Below are 20,500 nucleotides of genomic sequence, written 5' to 3'. Positions count from 1 at the left end.
CAAGATTTGCTAGAAGTTAGAGGTTGCATTACAAGGAATGTGTAAATCAAAGTGAGAAGAGCAGACTGGGCACTGGTGGTTGAAGTCAGTAATTAAGCAGGAAATTAAGAACTGAGGATAGAGATTTGAAGTTAACCTATGCAGAAATATCCAGTCTTGGGGCTTGAACTCAAGGCCTGGGCTCTGTCCCTGTGCTCTTTTGCTCAAGGCTAGTGGTGTACCATGGTGAGCCACAAGGCCAATTCCAGTTTTCTGGTGCTTAATTGGAGATAAGAGTCTCATGGACTTTCCTGAAGGGGCTGGTGTCTAATTGTGATTCTCAGATCACAGCCTCTGGTATAGCTAGAATTACAGGTATGAGCCACCAGTTTACAACTCCATAAGACATTTATCTCCCTTTAAACAGCAATAGGTCAGGAAGTAGGGCCATGGTTCAAATGATAGAACATTAGAGTTCAACAAAATAACTATAAAACAGAATCCAGGCCCTGACTTGAAGCCCCAGGACAGATAGATAGACAGACAGACAGACAGACAGACACACACACACACACACACACACACACACACACACACACACACACACACACACACACACAAGACAAAAGAGCAAAAATGGGGATTCCTATGAATACAAGCTGAGGAAAGGAACACGATAGACTGAAGGATCAAGGAGAATTCCAGTGCTTGGTGGGAGAGCAATTCATTCTGGAACTAAAGAACATCAGAGGAATTCTCCAACCACAAGAGCCCCAACTCAGAGCCTGAGGAATTCAGGAGCATGCGCAGAGCTTTTGTGCTTGCGTAGTCAGGCATGGGTGAACCCGGGCAGGGATCCCCGGATGTTGGCTGGGCGTGGGGAGCTGCCGCGGCAGCAAGCAAGCAGCAAGAGACTCCCTGTGAGGCTCTGACTTGCGCCTCGTGAATTCCCACCAGAGCACAGCAGGAGCCGCCGCAGGTGCGGCCCAATGCTAAGATAAGGCTGTAATGAGGACGGAGGGGCCTCGGGGTGCGGAGGGGGTCTCAGGACACAGAGGGGGCCTCGGGGTCCAACATGGAGCAAGGCCGCAAATGAACATGGCGCCGGTGCCGCGTGTCGGGCCGCGGGTGTGGGGCTGGGAGGTTGTGGCCGCGCTACCTCCCGGGGCCGGGGCCCGGGCCCGGGGCCGCTTTGTGGCGGAGGCAGAGGCTTTGTGTGTGTGGGAAGACATGCCCAGACCGAATCTTCCTCAGGAAAACGTCCCCTGAAGAGTATGGCGAAGGTCTCCAGCGGCATAAATATGGCGGATCCACCCTCGCCTCTGAGGAGCCGCGGGGCGGCGGGGGGGAGGAGAAAGGTGGGGAAGCGGAGGCAGTGCGGGGGGGGGGGCCCCGGGGCAGATTGGGGCAAGCAGCCTTGTGGAAATGGGGAATGGAAAAAGACAACGTTCCATGAAGAAATACTGGTAAGTTCCCCAGGATAAAGATGGCGGATCTGCCCTCGCCTCTGAGGAGCCGCGGGGCGGCGGGGGGGGGGGGGGGGGGGGGGGGGTGGGGGTGAAAGGTGGGGAAGAGGAGGCAGTGCGGGAGGGCCCCGGGGCAGATTGGGGGAAGCAGCCTTGTGGACAAGAGGAATGGGAAAAGACTACGTTCCATGAAGAAATACTGGCAAGTTCCCCAGGATAAAAATGGTGGATCTGCCCTCGCCTCTGAGGAGCCGCGGGGCGGCGGGGGGGGGGGGGAAGGTGGGGAAGTGGAGGCAGTGGGGTGGGGGGGCCCAGATTGGGGGAAGCAGCCTTGTGGAAATGGGGAATGGGAAAAGACAACGTTCCATGAAGAAATACTGGCAAGTTCCCCAGGATAAAATTGGTGGATCAGCCTCATCTTTGGGGTGGGGGGCAGGGGCAGCGGCGGCTGAGGCATGGAAAGGGAGCATCAGATTATGGGGTGGTAGCAGGGCAGTAATGAGGAATGGGTGAAGAAAATGTCTCATAGCTATGTGCATACAACGATATAAGATGATGCTTAGCGAAATGAACTCCAAGACTTGGACATAAGAAGTTTTTCTTTGTTGTTGTTGTCATTGTTAATGTACTATATGATATTTTGTTTCCTTTATATGTTCTTTCACCTATGGTATATCCCCTGTTGTCACTGTTAGGCTTTTAAAAAGAGGTAGCCAAGGAAGAACAGCACCACTCACCTGGTATTCAGGTAAGGGGTAGGTTTATTCATCCTTCTGGCTGGCACCAGGCCATCTTGGTCCTCCACGTGATGGGGAAAGGCCTGGGAAAAAGAGCTGGTAGAGCTGGAAAAGAGAGAGAGCTGGGAAAGAGGGAGAAAAGAGCTAGAAAAGAGAGCATCTGGGAAAGGTGGGAAAGAGAGAGCTAGGAAGAGAAGGGAGCTGGGAAAGAGAAGAGAAGGAAAGAGCTGAGAAAGAGCTAGAAAAGAGCAGAGAGAGAGTGAGCATCTGGGCCTGGGCTAGACCTTATCTAGGGTATGGGTGGAGAAAGGTGTGGCCACATCAAATTCAGGTGTGACCTCTTCCAGGTTTGCTAGTTGCCTAGGTAAGGCAGGTAGTGGGTGGAGACTTTGCTGCGAGGAGGGTGGAGTCTGCTAGCCATCCAGGAGTGGACCTTACATTCACTGTATTTGATTTTGGTACCCTAGTATTGTATATACGTTTATTTGAAAATATTAGGGAAGGGAAGGGGAACAACAGAATGATGAGACAAAGGACAAGGGGAAACCTATGCAACAGCAATGAACACAAGACAATATGTTGGAAACGATCTGTACAACTTGGGTGTGGGGGGTTATGAGGGAGGGAAAGTAGGAGAAAATTAAGGGAAGGGGTAACAAGTTTGGTAAGAAATGTACTCATTAGCTTATGTAACTGAAAGCCCTCTATACATTACCTTGACCAAAAAAAAAAAAAAAAAAAGAAAACAAGAAAAATGTCCCATGATGAAATATTAGCTAATTCACTGGCAAATGTGGTCAATGCCGCTGAGGTACTGCAATGGGGAGGAAGTGGGGGAGGGGCAGTGTGGGGGGAGGGGAATGATGAGAGGTACTAGGGGTGGCAGCAGCTGTGGCAGTGGTGGCAACAGAAGAGGGGCAGAATATGGGGGGGCAGCAGCAGGCCAGAATGGTGACTAAGCAGAAATGTCCCATTAAGTATTGGAAATATTTAACGGGACAGCATTAATGGGGCAAATCCAGTCAATGCCACTGAGTTACCGCGGTGGGTGGGGGTTCAGCTGAGGCAACATTTATGGCGACATGGGAGGGAGTGACATGGGGGGGCAGCAGCAGGTTGGAAATATTGAGTGCAGAAAATGTACCATGGAGAAATATTGTCAAGTTCACTTACAGCTTAAATACGGAGGACGCAGTCTGTGGCACCTCAGAGGAAGGGGTGGGGCAGCAGAAGGGCAGAAATTGTGTATGGGTAGAAATGGCGAATTTTGCTTCTGTCTCTGGAATACAGAGAACTTGGTTTCATGTAGCCTGTTCTATAGGCAGGGAAAGGATTATCTGGACTTAAATTTGTCCATGTGGAGTCCTGAACAATTTACTAAATTCTATGCACCTCAAGCCAGATAAATAGCAGTGCCATTTACCTGTTCTCCATTTTGGATGTCCAGTGTATAAAGAGTCCAGACTTCTTTCTGGGCTGTCTCAGATATATGGTCAGGATTGGAACCTGGATTCTCACAAAGTAGATGGCGTAGTTCACTTTATTGAATGCTTTCTAATGTGACTCCAGTTGAAGGTAATAAGAATAAATAAGTGACAAAGGACAAATAAATGACAAATAAAAAGTGTGTACAAGTCAAGTCAGTAGTTTATGCCGGTAATTAGAACTAATAAGGCCACTGATATCTGAGGATTGCAGTTCTAAGCCAGCCTGGACAGGATCTCTATGATACTCTTATCTCCAGTTAACCACTAAAAAGCCAGAAGTAGCTCCCTGTGGCTCAAGAGGTAGAGTGCTACTTTGAGCAAAAAAAAAAAAAAAACCCTCAAGGATAGCACCCATACCCTCAGTTTAAGCCCCATGACTGGTGCACACATAATAAAGCCTGTAGCATCCTGTCAGCTCTGGGGGAAGCACAGTAGACATGGCAGGCTGTGAATGTGTGTGTGTGGGGGGGGTGTCTTCATCCTATAATCTGAGTTACGAAGGATTTACTTTGCTTAACACATTATTCTGTGAGAAGGGAAAATTCACTACTTTTACAGATTATATGAAAACCTTGAGAGATCCTGAGGGAAAGTACACAAAAGAATCGCTCTTTCATGACTCCATTGTGTTTACTAGAAATGATATAGTGTTGCAAAAACTAAACTCTGTGCTGAAAATTAAATCTTAGACCTTGCAAGGATTGAAGGACACAAAAAGGAAATAATCCAGACTGGACAGTCAAATATAGATCATCATGGGACAGGCTCCTGCCTCTTTGGTCAGTCCTGGGAAACTTCTAGCTAAGGTATGCATAGGTATAACATTATGTCACCTCTTTTCTTCTTAAGACAACTGTGGGCTTTGGACCTGGAGTGTGAGGCCACATCATTCGCAGGAAGAATTACAGTGCCTAGAGAATTCAAGGTAAGGAGTCAGTTTAGAAGGAACGTTCACTTCAGAACACAGAATGATACCTTATTGGGGTCTTGGGTCCTTTTTCCCCTCCACCAAATAAAGAATTGTGATATAGAAAAAGTGGATGCAGAGGCAATGTTTATTTAAAAGTGTGGAGTAAGGTACCAGGGATGCTGAAATAAACCTCTTGGTTAGCACCAGATTGTTATCAACCCCCAATTTGAACTCCCAGCTGGAACCATTGCTGTATTCCTTATAAGATCATGTCCAGCAGATTCCTTGGGGGATGAGGAAAAACAGATTTCTGATGTTAGTGCACCTATGCCTTCTCAACCAACTCTTTGTCTAGAGGCTGTTGTGCCATTCTCCCTGAGATTTTTTTTTCTCAAGTCTATTACCCTACATCTTGAGCCACAGCTCCACTCAGTTTTTTGTGCTTAATTAGAGATAAGAGTTCCATAGACTTTCTTGCTGGGTTTGGATTCAAATAGCAATCCTTCAGCCTTCAGAGTAGCTAAGATGATAGGCGTTAGCCACCAGGGCCTGCCACATTTTAGAATGTTTTATTTTTTCCTAAGTAGAGATTTTATTGAGTATATTTTTAGAAAATACATTTCAATTGAATGAACTTTTTAAACATGAAATGCTGATTTTTAGGTGTTCATTTCAAGGTTAGGTTAGACTATTACATTGTTATGGGAAGGAGTATATGAAAGAGTAGAACCAAGAGATGCAGTACAATGGGGGAGTTTTTAGGGGATTATCTTTGGTTCCCTTCATTCTAATGATGGAAAGGGGGGGGCTTCTGAAGAGGTCTAGCAAACTCAGTCAGAACAGATAGACTAACATCATTATCAATGAGGAAAGATACTGCAAATAAAAACTGAAAAGCAAATAAAGGTTTTTGTTTTGAAGTTGAGTCCATTGTGTGGAGACCAGATAGGGCAGAGGCCCAGGAACACTTCCTAGAGTATCCTTGAAGAAGGCCTGAAGCCAGAGGCACATAAGGCAAATTCCCGAGCCTTTCAGTGTCAGGGAAACAAAGGGAGTATGGCAAACTTAGGAGCACTTCCAATCGGGAGGAAATAGGGAAGAAGCCTCAAGCCTTTATGAAGGCTAGGAAAAGTGGGGGGATAGAGCACAAGCCCAAGACTTTTCCAAGGGTGAAATAAAGGGGGGAATAGGAAATAAGACTGGAGTCCTTCTGAGCTCAAGAGACTAAGAGGGGCATATAATGAGGCCAGAAGATATAGTTTACAATCCCAAAGCACCTGCATGTAGGGCAAAAGCCAAGAGGCCATCAAAGATTAAAAAGGGCAAGAAAAAGTGAGATGATAACAAGGGTTCTACAATCCCAAAGCACTTTGGAATGCAGAGAGAGGTTCAGTCTTAACACAGGATTTTTCACGTGGAATGCCTTTACTGGACAAAAATATTAGTGTCTTGGATTGGATGCCATGGCTGGAAATTCAGCAAATGTCCTCTATCAGAGGTCACAAGAGAAAGAAATGGAGAGGTAGGGAAACAAGAGAGGGAGATAGAAAGGGAAAGAGATAGAAAAGAGAAAGATGAGATCAAATGGTGGGGATGAGGAATCTTCCTCCTTTCAAATTTCCTCCCAGGTTTTTCCTCTCTAAAGTGTAAGCAAATAAGGATAGAAGAAAAGGCAAGTTTTATTAGAGAAAACCTAAGAGGGGCTCTCGGAGTGCTGGCTGTGGTATGAAGAGGTTAAAAGAGAAGGAATCCTACAAACCAAGGGATTTTAAGGTGATGAACTGAGGGAAAAGGCAAGGCTGTTGGAGAAACCAGGGCTATTTCTGAAAGCCACGGCTGTTGCTGATTGGTTCATCTGGTAGTCAGTTACAAGAGACTGCCTCCTCATTTATTAATCTGAGGTACTGAACCAGCTCTACATATTGGGCTTTTTAGCACCCCAAGAATAGGAGTAATATAAGGCCTAGAACATTCAATGAGTCCCTGATGTTTTAGTCCCTGTATGACAGAAATTATTTTTTCTAGGACCTCACCTTAGTCCTCTTAAGGTACTGCCTTTATGTGGGAAATGGGAAGAGTCCCAGAGATCTGTTATAAGCATGTTGCCTCCCCCAGGACATCCCAAACTATTCCACCATCAGTCCATACTGAAGAGTCTATCCTGGATTCTAGGGGGAAGACTATAGTACTCTGCAACTTAACCTATAGTTGGGACAAATGTCATTCCCTAATAAAGGGGCCAGTGATTCCAGTTAGAATTCTGGAGAAATGATTGATAGAAGTGGAACTCTCACCAGGAGCAGGCCAAGAGTTGTGTGAACTAATGCTCTTCGAGCTGACCTGATATACCCTAACAGTAACCTTATTGGGGGACCTGGGTCCAGGAAAAAAGGGGAGGGCCAAAAATGACACTGTATCCGTTAAGGCCATATTATCTCCCTACCCATTTTCCTCCCTTCTGATAGAGCAAGGACCACAGGGTCATGGAGCTATGGGGCCTTCCATTGGTCTCCTTTACCAATGAGGCAGGGTTCCTGATATTGTTTGTGCTTCCAGGAGTATTCCCTCTTATATTGACCTCCTGTCCATAGATGAAACATGCTCTGGAATTAGGGCTTGTCTCTCTTTTAGGTTACCTGCATGGACAAAATAAGAATCTCTTCCAGATCCCTATTGTAACACATACTAAGACTCATTGGTCCAAAGACCTGTTCCCCTGGGTTGCCAGATTTTGTCATTTTCTATGAATATTAAGGTGGCCAATAGAGATAAATATGTATCTTTTCAGGGTTCCTGCGCCTCATACCTGTAATCCTCAGGATTACAGGTAATACTCAGGAGACTGAAATCTGATGACTAGTTCAAAGCCAGTCATCCTTATATTCAATTAACCACCCAAAGGCTGGACAGGGAGCAGTAGCTCAAGTGGTAGATCACTAGCCTTGAGCAGAAAAGGTCAGGGACAGAAACCCAGACCTGAGTTCAGTCCCCAGGAGTGGCACAAAAAATTATTTGTAAGAATAATCTCTGCCTCCTGTGTTCCTGGTTGCACACTGGTACATTTTTGTATAGCACCATCTAATCTTTGTAAAAATGCTACTGGATCTTCAGTGTCTCCTTTATGGATAGTCATCATCTAGGAGTAATTAAGTAGCTTAACTTTCACCCTCCTTTGCACTTTGAATATGCAGAATATGAAATGATTTCTCTTCCAAATTGTGGCAACTATCTGCAGGATCTCACTGAGTTCATTTGTAAATATAGCTTTGTCTCACATATGAATCTCAATCTTCTCTCTACTATTCCTGACATTGGAAGTGTAGTAGTGATTTCCTGTTCCTACCATTTGATCTAACACCCTCTGTTTCTCCAAAGAAGTCAGCTTCTGACCCAACAGTAACCTGACATCTTTCCAGGCTAGATAATATTCTGGGGTTAATTATTGAAAAATCTGAACATAATGGTCAGAATTATCACAAGAGATTCCTAAATCCTTTTAACCTCTTTTACTTCACTCAGAGAGAAAGGGCCATGAAGAAGCTAAGGTCTGAAATCTCTTTGAGACACCACACAAATTGGGAACATCCTTGGTTAGGGCCTACTCCTAGATTGCTTTCCTTTTCAAGGGAAGAGTGACAGGGAGGATTAAGGTAGTATCTCAGGGGTGTGTTTGTGATGGAAACAACTCCTCCAACTCAGAAGGAAGGGCTCAGAGAAGCTTCAGGTTCTATATAAATAGAGGGCCTCTGAACCCAAGGGGGAAACCATAGGGGAATACAGGCCTGTGTGTCTAACCCGTAACTTCCATCCAGTCAGCATGACCTTTTAGGTAGAAAAAGAGGTGGATATAGTGTATCTCAGTCCATTTTTCCTCTCTTACAAAAATGTTCCAGTTGAAATTCACTGTTATAATTGATGCTCCCACCCTTAAGCCTATGTTCCCCATCTCTCAGAGGGTATTTGGGCCAGGTTTCAATGTAGAACAATATGAGGAGCTTTTAGCTTAAGCTTTGAGGCTTCTATGCCCATCTATTATTTCAGCCAAAAGATGAAGGGAGACTCTTAGAGGAACCAGTGAACATTTACAGATAAAAGAAGACAAGTCATAAGTCAAGGCCCACATCTGAGACATCTCTGACTGTGTACCAACTTTCCTTATGTGAGAACACCATTCCCACTAGTAGCCCACACGTTTCTGTGACCAGCAGGAAGTAGACTGAGAAAGTCAGTATGTTTGGGTTACCAAGAGGTGGTGTGACACTTTCAGACATTCCTCAATTCATAATATCCCAAGTATTTTTGCTTTTTGAAATTATCAGAAGCACTGAGGTCATATCCAGCTGCCTATAGAAAGGTCAGGAGAGCTAATGAGATGTGCTTCATCAGACTCTCAAGCCACCATCCAGAATACCAGGCCACAATATCCCATGAAGTCAAATACACTTTAAAAGTTAGCAGAGGAAAGATTCTTCTGGGGGAACTCATAGCATTTATCAATAGGGAAACTCCCTCCAGGGCATCATACAGACTCCTGAGGTACATGTCCTAGCCTATATGAAGTACCAATATGAATGAGGAGTGCCTCCAAATCACAGTATTTATTTTTTTCCAGAGGATCACACTAGTCAAGGAAAAACTTAAGAATTGGCAGGAGCCTTTCTTCCTCATTTTTGAGCCACTGGGGACTAGAGATTGTGGAGGTGAGAAAGTCCTCACAGGGAATAAGGAAAGCCATTCTAATTCTGTCTGGGACAATAAGGAAATGAATAACTACTTTCCTCAGAAAAAGAATTAGGGGATACAGAGCCCAACTATGACTGTTTCCTGAACCCTTACAATTTTCCTATTGAATTGGATGATATTATACACAAGGGGGGTTTTCTATCCTCATTCCTGTCTTAAGGCCTATAGAAACTAAGTTGATAAGAGACCTATGAGGCTTTATAACACACTGTAGAAATGCTTTGACAGAGGATGGTATCAGAAGCATGGCAAGTGAATTTACCACCCTCCAGCAATCTCACATGTTCCTTTTATCCCTTTGGCAGTGATTCTACCTCTCCCGACTACCTTTCCACACCAAGTCATCATGCCCCATGATAAGGAGCTCCCACAGTGTTCTCATGACAAAGGCCATGAGCCCCAGGGCCAAGAGGCTGCCCAGGGCTCCCAGGCTGTGGAGGAAACACTGTCCTCCCCCAGTCCTGTGATGCCAAGTAATATGCAGTTGGTTCCTGTTGTTGAGGCCCCCAGTAATCCTAGGGGTCCTCGTAGTGCTAGCTTCTCTTCCAGTGGCATTCATGCTGCCTGTGGAGGTGAATGTGATGACAGCTCCAGTAGCGAAGAAGAGTCCAACCCATCTACTTTAGAGGGTCTTCTGGATAAGAAAGTGTCTATCTTGATGAATATCCTGCTGCTCTATTACCAACGGAAAGAGCCAATAAGCAAGGCAGATATGGTGAAGTTTGTCATTAGAGAGCATGAGGCCCTGTTTTCTGCAATCCTCAAGAAAGCTTGTATGCGCCTTGAGGTTATTTTTGGCCTGGAAGTGAAGGAAGTGGATGCCACCAACCACTGCTATGGTGTCATCATGAAACAAGGCTTCACCTATGATGGGATGCAGTGTGGAGAATTGGGCATTCCCAAGATCGGCCTACTGATGTTTGTACTGGGGGTGATCTTCATGAAGGGCCACCGTGCCACTGAAGAGCACATCTGGGAAGTGATGAAGCAGACAGGGATCTGTTGTCGCAAGAAGCATTTCATCTTTGGCAATCCCAAGCAGCTCTTCACCGATGAATTTGTGAAGGAAGGGTACCTGGAGTGCCAGAAGGGACCTGATAGTCATCCTGAGAAGTATAAGCTCCTGTGGGGCCCAAGAGCCTATGCTGAAACCACCAAGATGAAAGTCCTTGATTATATGGCCAAGGTTTATGGGACTGATCCCACTGATTTCCCATCTCTCTATGAAGAGGCTTTGATTGATGAACAGGAGAGAGCCCACACCTGAATGTCAGTCTGTGCTGGCTCCAGTTCTGTGGCCACTGAAAGTCCAGTACCATGGCCACCAAATTTACCCACACCTAAGTTAAGTAGGGGTAGCTTCTTCAAGTGTTGTTCCATGAGAGATGTTCATGTTCAAAGAACGTAGACCATAGCAGAATATACCATACTTAAATTTCTCATGTTTTATACAACTTTGATATGTATGATAGTGTATGAATTGCTCTGAATTTTAATGGAATTCACTACTAAGTCTAACACTATCAACTAAGTTTAGTCTGACATGTCATACTCTATCTGATGCAGCACTGTAATGCAAATTGTTTTTTGAAGCAAACTAAAAGATTCATTCATTCATTGTTTGAACTTGATGTAAAATAACATGGCATTTGTATGCCCATTTGTTTGGAAATTGGGAGAATTTCTGCTTAAGATCTTTGATGCCATAGAAAGAAATATAAAGTTATCTATTTGATTCAGTTTTTAGCTGTGTTATTCATTTTGTCATATTCTGTAAAGTGTGAATTATAAAATGTCTGTCATGCTTCATTGTGAATAAAAAGCAAATCTTAATAAATTAGGTCACTTTCTCATTACTTCTATTTTTTCCACATTAGTGATTTCTCAAGCTATAGTTAGTTGCCCACAGTGGTTTGCATGTATCTTCACATCTGCTGTGGAAGGAATATAAGCAGATGCTCATAGTTCAGGAATATTCCAGACAAAAGTAGAGATTCTGTCTCAAAAATAACCAAAGAAAAATGGCTGGAGTCTCAAGTCAACAACAAACCACCTATCAAATCAAACCTCATTATAGGCACAAAAGTAAAAAGAATTTAACAGTAGGATAATTTGAGAGGTTCTTATCATTTTTTCACATTAATATTTTTAAGGGGGCTGGGAAGGTGGCTCAGTGTTAGAGGGCTTGCCTTGCATGCATGAAGCCCTGGGTTCGATTCCTCAGCACCACATAAGGGAAAAGAAAAAAGCCGGAAGTGGCACTGTGGCTCAAGTGGTAGAACGCTGAGGGACAGTGCCCAGGCCCAGAGTTCAAGCCCCACTATTGAACCCCCCCCCCAAAAAAATATATATATTAAGTATTTTCTTTAAGTAGTTGTACAAAGGTGTTGCCTATCATGAAAGAAATAGATGAATACAGTGTATTTGGATCAAAGTCAACCCCTTCAATATTTTAATCCACCTCCTCCCTCAAACATTATTTTAAAAAAATTTTAGTACTTAGTATTGAAAACAGGTCTTATTTCTGAATAGAAACATATTGTACCACATGAGCCATGCCTCTAGCTACTTTTTGCATTGGTTGTGTTCCAGCAAGTATAATACTATATACCCAGGACAGACCAAGCTGCCATCTTCTTGTGCCTCCTCAAACCACTGAGCATGGGACACACTTTCCACTGCACATACCCATTGAACTTACCTATTGCTGATAAACAGACATGTACCAAGGCACCCAACTATTGAAAGGAATTTCATGAACTAATTCCTTCCCAGGCTGGACTCACACTGTGACCACCAATATCCACTTTTTAGATAAGTACTTAGGAACCATGGTCTTTGGGGGCTTCTGGAAATTTCAAGTTCTGGACTGGAATTTACTTTTATAATAAGTTACTTTCTGGGTCAGATATGACTGTGGACTTGAATACCCAACTGTTTACCCAAGCTTTCAACCCAGAATTCTTGAGCTGGGAAATAGCTGATAGCTATTACTTGCTGATAGCTTGTTGCTTGTAGCAATGCAACATGTTCTCCCATTTGACTCCTGTGCAATTCAACAATGAATAATACATTCTTTGGTGCCTAAATTTTGTTTGATTTGATTTTGTTTCTTTTTTGAAACAATATCCCTTTGTAGCCCAGTCTGGCCTTGAATTCACTTTGTTCCCCCAGTTAGCCTCAAGTTCACAAACCACCTGCCTTCATTTCCCACATCCTGGAATTACATGTGTGGACCACCACATATTGAACTAAACTAAGTAGTTTATGCATGAATCTCCCAAGTTTTCAAAATAGAAGCATGCCATTTCCATGAGATCAGGGACTAAAATCCAATAGGGCAGTAGTGAAACTATCATTTTCTAGAAAAACTAGTATATAGTTCATTGCACAGAAAATTTCATTAGGAGAATTTCAAGGTAAATTTTCAAACAATGAACAAGAGAGAATATTTGATGTCTGTGCTAGGAGTGAAAAAGTAAATCTTACATTTAAAGGCAGCAGTGCATGACAAATTTAAAATATGTATCGTGTGAATTAAATCTGCTGAAGAAAGCAACTCTAATCCCAAATTAATGAGCAACATTGAAATATTTTATATGGTTTTACTTACTGAAAGACTGTCTTTGGAAATTCCAAAACTAAACACATTTTGTTTTCAGTGAAACACTGGATTTAGACAACATATTTAGAGGTGAGGGTTAATGGATATGGAATTAAGTTACTCAGAGCAAAAAGTTATTTATTAAGTAGTCCTACAATAAGTATCCTATGTATTTTTCATTTCAATTATATTCAGTAAACATGTTAGAATAATCCTCCAAGTTAGGATGGATTAAAACATGTGCCAGCCATCTAGTACTAGACTGCTCTTTTGCATTCCTCTAGCTCAATTCCATTCTTCTTACCCAGAGTCTCTTTTCCTTGTTCCTAATGCCTCTCAGAATATAAAAAAGAAATATGTGACCATTGACAGTGAAATATCTTTAGAAAGGAAGTCTAAAATAGATAATAGCACAAATTAAGGGGGCATTTGTGAACTTCATTTACTTAGAGCTCTTCCAATTGGTGCAGGATTCTTGGAAAAAACACTCTGCCTAGAGAGTAGAAGACTTATGTAATGTGGAATTCTTGTGGTATTTTGACATCCTTTCCTAGGCTTTTCCAATATGCTTGCTTTTCTGAACAGGAACCCAGGCTGGTGAATTTTTTTTTGCATTGTCCTCTGAAGGCTGCATCTTGTTCTCATTGCAACAAGTAGTGCAGAATCACCTGTCCTGCTTCTGATATAAAACACTCAAACTCCATTGGAACAGCAAGGACAGTAAAACTATATAGGCTGTCCATTCCTTTTGCCTTTACTCCTCTGATAACAACATGATCTCCAGATGGGAGGTAAATCTGACAGGGCAATTTAGGTCTCACTTCCTTGCTGGTCATATCTAAAACTTCCAGAAAATATTTTTACAGGGAATTGGTGAATATTATCTTGTTTGATATATTTGTTAGTTTCATAGATTTCTGAAGTAGCAGAAGCAGTTTTGAAGCCACTGTGGTACTTTTCAGTGGAATTTTCATTATTGTAATTTTGAAAATGATCCTTGATTTGTGACTAATGGCATATAAATTAACATGCCTATATGATTGAACACACTGCATAGAGTATTTTATAAATATCAGCTTCAAGGTGTTTCCAAAAGTAAGTATGAGAGGGTTTCCTGAGAATAGATATATAGAATCCACAGGAGTAGAATGCACTGCTTAGCTCTTTAGATGATTGGGATTCACACTTGTTTCAAAAAAAATAAATATCTAATTTTCCCTGTAATTTTGTAATTACAAAAAAAGCAAAAGCAAAATTTTTTCTGGGTTGAAATTATAAGAATTAGGAGTGAATAAAAATGTTTTATTGGGGAGGAGAGTACCTGTATTGGGGTTTGAATCAGGGCCTGGTCACTTTCCTTTAGCTTTTTCAATCAAGGATGACACTTGACTACTTGAAGAACACTCCATTTAAATAGTCAGAATGCATTTCACTAGAGTGAAAAAAAAAACAGTTAAGGAGAACTCAAGAACTGAGTCCATTTGCTCCACTATTGAAAACTGACCTCAAAAATAAGGACAAGGGAAAAGACTATCTAAGTAAATAATATATATGAAAATAGAAAAGATAATAGTCATCATCCTATGATACTTTAATATACTATATAAAGGATTTAGAGAATCAGAGGGCCATTACACTTGGTATCTTCCATGAATGAAAATTAAAATTTAGAAGAAAACCAGAATAAGATACTACGTCTGGCTAAGGAAGACCATGGTTTTTCTCTGATTTCCCCTCACCTACGTTTGTTACTACCAACCCGGCCCTAATACATCCCAGTCTGTTAGCATGCCCTCTATCTCTGGTCCTCAGCCTCTCCCATAAAACCAGTTAATCTGGCCAGGCCTATCTGCAGCTGGCCTTCAGCCTGGCCGTTCTACTCTCTTCACTTCCAGGAGCCATATTTTACCCCTAGTCCCCAGCTATATCAGAGAAGGCTGCCTAACTGTAGGTGTTAACAGTCAGAAAACTCCACACCAGTTATGTTCCCTCTTTTGTGTTCATCTGCACATGCATGAAGAGGATTTCCCATACTTCCCGCTCCTAGCCCCCTGACTATAAATTTGATCCTGAACAAAGGATAAGCACCATTTCTCCCTCTCCTGTGTAGGAGGAGATGGCCTTGTCAGCCTGGGCTGGCAAATAAACTCCTTTTCTCATACTTGATTGTGTCCCTGTGGTCTTCTAGAATGGGTGGTTTGACCCATCTGGGATAGGTCAAACATCAAGACTTAGAGAAAGACACAATCCTAAGTTTTATAGCCCTTACATTCAAAATAAGAAAGCTAAAAAAAGGTAAGAAAACTGATCATGTAAATTAATTATGCTGAAAGTTGGAGAATGTATTACACACACCTCATAAATAAAAGAGAAAAGAACTGATTGGACACTGGTGGCTGAGGACAGTAATTTTAATTACTTGGGAAGCTGAGAACTGAGAATGGAGGTTCAAAGCTAGCCCATGCAAAAATATCCATGAAACACTTATCTCCCTTTAACCAGCAAAAAGCAGGAAGTAGAGCAGTGGTTGAAGTGATAGAACACTAGACTTGAAAAAAGTAAAAAACAGCACCCAGACCCTGAGTTCAAGCCCTAGGCTAGAAAGACACAGTCATACAAAGATGAAACAGCGGAAATAGGGGTCCCTATGAATACGGACTGACGGTAGGAATACGATAGGCTGAAGGATAAAGGAGAATTCCAGTGCTTGGTGGGAGAGCAATTCATTCTCGAACTAAAGAACATCAGAGGAATTCTCCAACCACAAGAGCCCCAACCCTGCTCCCAATTCTGCCCCTAAAGAATTCAGGAGCATGAGCAGAGCACATGTGCCCTTGCAGTCAAGCATGCGTAACCCCAGGCAGGGATCCCCGGATGTTGGCTGGGCGTGGGGAGCTGCCGCGGCAGCAAGCAAGCAGCAAGAGACTCCCTGTGAGGCTCTGACTTGCGCCTCGTGAATTCCCACCAGAGCACAGCAGGAGCCGTCGCAGGTGCGGCCCAATGCTAAGATAAGGCTGTAATGAGGACGGAGGGGCCTCGGGGTGCGGAGGGGGTCTCAGGACACAGAGGGGGCCTCGGGGTCCAACATGGAGCAAGGCCGCAAATGAACATGGCGCCGGTGCCGCGTGTCGGGCCGCGGGTGTGGGGCTGGGAGGTTGTGGCCGCGCTACCTCCCGGGGCCGGGGCCCGGGCCCGGGGCCGCTTTGTGGCGGAGGCAGAGGCTTTGTGTGTGTGGGAAGACATGCCCAGACCGAATCTTCCTCAGGAAAACGTCCCCTGAAGAGTATGGCGAAGGTCTCCAGCGGCATAAATATGGTGGCACAGCGGCTTATGGAGGCAGTGGCAGCATGGGAGGGGGGCAGATTAGGGGGCAGCAGCATTGTGGAAATGGGGAATGGAAAAGACAATGATCCATGAAGAAATACTGCAAAGTTTGCAGACAGAATAAATATGGCACATGTAGTTGATTCTTCTAAGGTGCAGTAGGGAGAGGTGGGGTGGCTGCAGCAGTGTCAGTGGTGGCTGTGCTGACAGCAGTGGGGGCAGTGTGGTGGGCATGCTGGAGGGATAGGGGCAGAAGCAGGGTAGAAATAGCGAGTAGACAGAAGAGTCCCATGAAGAAGTATGGGAACTTTCGCCCCTACCATAAATATGGCAAATCTACTTGATTCCTCTTAGATGTGGTAGGGGGTGGAAATGGTGAATTTTGCTTCTATCCCTGGAATGGAGAGAACTTGGTCTCATATAGTCTGTTTGGCACAGTGCAATGAGAGTAAAGAATGACAAAGGAGGATCCAATAAGCCCTTGCCATCTTGTCATCATTACAAGCAGCACAGAAGGGATGTCAGGCTGTAAATATTTTTCCTCTTCTAACATCTCAGAGATATGCAGTTTTTACCCTGTTTTACAGATATATTGAATTATGTAGAGGAAGGGAAAATTACAAGTACATTCTCATAAATTATATGAAAACTTTGGGAGAACCGGAGGGGGGAAAAACCAGTAGACACACCCACTGATGACTCCACTGTGTTTTCTAGAAAGGATATATTGTTGCAAATGCTAAATTCTGGGCTGGGAGTTAAATCTTGGGCTTGGGAGGATTGAAGGACACAAACAGAAGAGTGTTCAGGCTGCATTCCGCCTAACAGCTCCTTGTGGGTCCGGTCCCTGCCTCATCGGTAAGTTCTGGGAATTTTCTGGAGCAGGTATGCATTGGTCTTCTACCATCATGTCTTCTCTTTTCTTTTTCCAGGCTGGTAGGGATTTGGAGCTGGGAGACTGAGGAAAGATCATTTGAGAGCAAATTCCCAAGTTCATCTGGACTTCAGGGTAAGAAAAAATTAGTGAAGGAAACACTTGCCTGAGAACACAAGTGATTGAATGCAGTCACCTATGTTTACATTATTGAGACGTTGATATATATATGTATATGTATAATAATCCTTCTAGTCATTTTGTTGCTCAATAGAATGCGTATTTAATATAGAGGTTATCAGGCCAGAAGCAAGATGTCAGGATACTAGCAGGAATGAGTGTTAACAATGCTAAGAGGGAATGTGTAGACAATGAGATCAAGTCAGCAGAAAGAAAGAGCAACATAAACAGCCTACGTGCCCAACTTGACTAAGCAAAGGATTGTTCATCTGATTTAAGTGTAGAGAGGACACCCCAAAACCTTTCTGCTTCTGCAGTCATACCCTCAGAGACTCAACAAAAGATAGCCAGAATTCTCACTGGCATCCTGCGTGCACAGTATTCTTTAGAGGTAGTGTACTTGGTCTCTAAAGGACATATAAAAGGCAGTGAAATCTATGCTAAGGAATTATCAGGAGACTCTACTGTAATGCAGACTAATGATTGAAAGTAATCCACATAGTATATAGGGTCACTAAAGTTCCCTGAGGATGTTTTGGCCCTAGGAAACATTGCTAGGGATCTCCAGACAAGTTTTCAATCTTCTTCCTGAAGATTTTGCCGTATGTGTTCTTGACTTGTGTGACACTGTCAGATATCAGTTCGGTACACGAGAGAAGATTCTGACAAGAGACAGGTGTAAGTTCCTGAGTGAGGGTGAAGTGACATGCCTGCCCTAGATAAAAGGAAACTCCACACTGTAATAACAGTGTGGTAAATAGAAAAAGGCCTTCGTGTAACTCTCAGTTATGTCAAGAATTTTTTTTGTGATTGTAGAAAAGGGTTGTGGAATAAATGAGCACAGTTAAAGAGTCTGGCCCCATGTCAACCCAGGCAAGTTTTATGGGAGCTAAAGCTGACAGGTTGCCCACTGGAAATGATCAGGTATCACAGCATGAAGTCATGTATTACTGTTCTCATTTGGAGGGTATTAGTAAGGCTTTAAGTGGCAAGTGAAACCAAACTATGTTCTCTGTGGCATGCAAAAGGTTTTTTGTACATGTAAAAGTTCATGAACAGAGGGTTCCAATCTCCTGCCTGTATTCAAAACAAGGCTCATGAAATAACTAATAGCAACTTACAAATGTCCCTGGGAATTAAGCTTTTGTTTTCACCTTTGTGAATCTCCAGAAGAATAAAACAAAAGAGGGAATATGGCAGTTCTCTTCAGTAACTTAGGTACTTGGAATTTGTGGAGAGCTTTGCATTATAGAAGAAAAGATGGCATTGTCCCTGCCATTGTCAAAGTTGATGAGATTTGTGGTCATAAGAGGAAAACTGCTTTGTTCAGAAAAAATGAGGCAGATGACACAGAGCACAAACGAGACTCTGATTCCAGAGCCCTTACAATGTGCCTATTGAGTTGGATGATAATATATTCAGAAAGCTACTTATATCCTCATTCCTGTCTTAAGGCCTATAGAAACCAGGTTGATAGGAGACCTATGAGGCTTTATAACACACTGTAGAAATGCTTTGACAGAGGATGGTATCAGAAGCATGGCAAGTGAATTTACCACCCTCCAGCAATCTCACATATTCCTTTTATCCCTTTGGCAGTGATTCTACCTCTCCCGACCTCCTTTCCACACCGAGTCATCATGCCCCATGACAAGGAGCTCCCACAGTGTTCTCATGACAAAGGCCATGAGCCCCAGGGCCAAGAGGCTGCCCAGGGCTCCCAGGCTGTGGAGGAAACACTGTCCTCCCCCAGTCCTGTGATGCCAAGTAATACGCAGTTGGTTCCTGTTGTTGAGGCCCCCAGTAATCCTAGGGGTCCTCATAGTGCTAGCTTCTCTTCCAGTGGCATTCATGCTGCCTGTGGAGGTGAATGTGATGACAGCTCCAGTAGCGAAGAAGAGTCTAACCCATCTACTTTAGAGGGTCTTCTGGATAAGAAAGTGTCTTTCTTGATGAATATCCTGCTGCTCTATTACCAACGGAAAGAGCCAATAAGCAAGGCAGATATGGTGAAGTTTGTCATTAGAGAGCATGAGGCCCTGTTTTCTGCAATCCTCAAGAAAGCTTGTATACGCCTTGAGGTTATTTTTGGCCTGGAAGTGAAGGAAGTGGATGCCACCAACCACTGCTATGGTGTCATCATGAAACAAGGCTTCACCTATGATGGGATGCAGTGTGGAGAATTGGGCATTCCCAAGATCGGCCTACTGATGTTTGTACTGGGGGTGATCTTCATGAAGGGCCACCGTGCCACTGAAGAGCACATCTGGGAAGTGATGAAGCAGACAGGGATCTGTTGTCGCAAGAAGCACTTCATCTTTGGCAATCCCAAGCAGCTCTTCACCGATGAATTTGTGAAGGAAGGGTACCTGGAGTGCCAGAAGGGACCTGATAGTCATCCTGAGAAGTATGAGCTCCTGTGGGGCCCAAGAGCCTATGCTGAAACCACCAAGATGAAAGTCCTTGATTATATGGCCAAGGTTTATGGGACTGATCCCACTGATTTCCCATCTCTCTATGAAGAGGCTCTGCTTGATGAACAAGAGAGAGCCCACACCTGAGTGTCAGTCTGTGCTGGCTCCAGTTCTGTGGCCACTGAAAGTTCCAGTACCATGGCCACCAAATTTCCCCATACCTAAGTTAAGTAGGGGTAGCTTCTTCAAGTGTTGTTCCATGAGAGATGTTAGTGTTCAAAGAACGTAGACCATAGCAGAACATACCTATACTTACATTTCTGATATTTTATGCTACTTTGACATGTATGATAGTGTACCTTTTACATTTGTATTTTGAAATGCTCTGAATTTTAATAGAAGTCATTACCATCTAAGTCTCAAACTTTCAAGTAAGTTTAGTATTGTAATGCAAATTGTTTTTTGAAGCAAATTAAAAGATTCATTCATTCATTGTTTGAACTTGATGTAAAAATAACATGGCATTTGTATGCCCACTTGTTTCAGCTTTAAGATCTTTGATGTCATAGAAAGAAATAGAATGTTATCTATTTGATTCAGTTTTTAGCTGTGTGATTCATTTTGGTGTATTCTCTAAAGTGTGAATTATAAATTGTCTTTTATGGTTCATTTTGTGAATAAAGAGCAAATCTTAATAAATTAGATTACCTTCTCAATTCAATTTTTACACATTAATAATTTTGTACTTGAGTTATAAATTACTGTGTTGGTACTGGTAAAGA

General features: G+C 43.2%; 2 protein-coding genes across 2 annotated transcripts; both read left to right on the top strand.

Annotated features, from left to right (window-relative positions):
• Positions 1–920: 920 nt before the first annotated feature.
• On the top strand, positions 921–11,016 carry LOC138839673 (melanoma-associated antigen B16-like). Its single transcript, XM_070039247.1, has 4 exons — positions 921–958; positions 2,141–2,193; positions 4,519–4,594; positions 9,628–11,016. The coding sequence occupies exon 4, from the start codon at positions 9,669–9,671 to the stop codon at positions 10,587–10,589; it is 921 nt and encodes a 306-aa protein (XP_069895348.1). The 5' UTR covers positions 921–958; positions 2,141–2,193; positions 4,519–4,594; positions 9,628–9,668; the 3' UTR covers positions 10,590–11,016.
• A 4,876-nt stretch (positions 11,017–15,892) lies between these two features.
• LOC138839672 (melanoma-associated antigen B16-like) lies at positions 15,893–20,271 on the top strand. The gene is made up of 3 exons (XM_070039246.1): positions 15,893–15,916; positions 17,183–17,259; positions 18,904–20,271. Exon 3 carries the CDS (start codon positions 18,945–18,947, stop codon positions 19,863–19,865), a length of 921 nt encoding a protein of 306 aa, XP_069895347.1. The 5' UTR covers positions 15,893–15,916; positions 17,183–17,259; positions 18,904–18,944; the 3' UTR covers positions 19,866–20,271.
• The last annotated feature ends 229 nt before the right edge of the window (positions 20,272–20,500 follow it).

The sequence above is a fragment of the Dipodomys merriami genome, unplaced genomic scaffold, assembly GCF_024711535.1.
Source record: "Dipodomys merriami isolate MVZ:Mamm:240054 unplaced genomic scaffold, mDipMer1.0.p SCAF_3, whole genome shotgun sequence".
Taxonomy (NCBI): domain Eukaryota; kingdom Metazoa; phylum Chordata; class Mammalia; order Rodentia; family Heteromyidae; genus Dipodomys; species Dipodomys merriami.
This window is presented reverse-complemented; position numbering and strand designations above follow the sequence as displayed.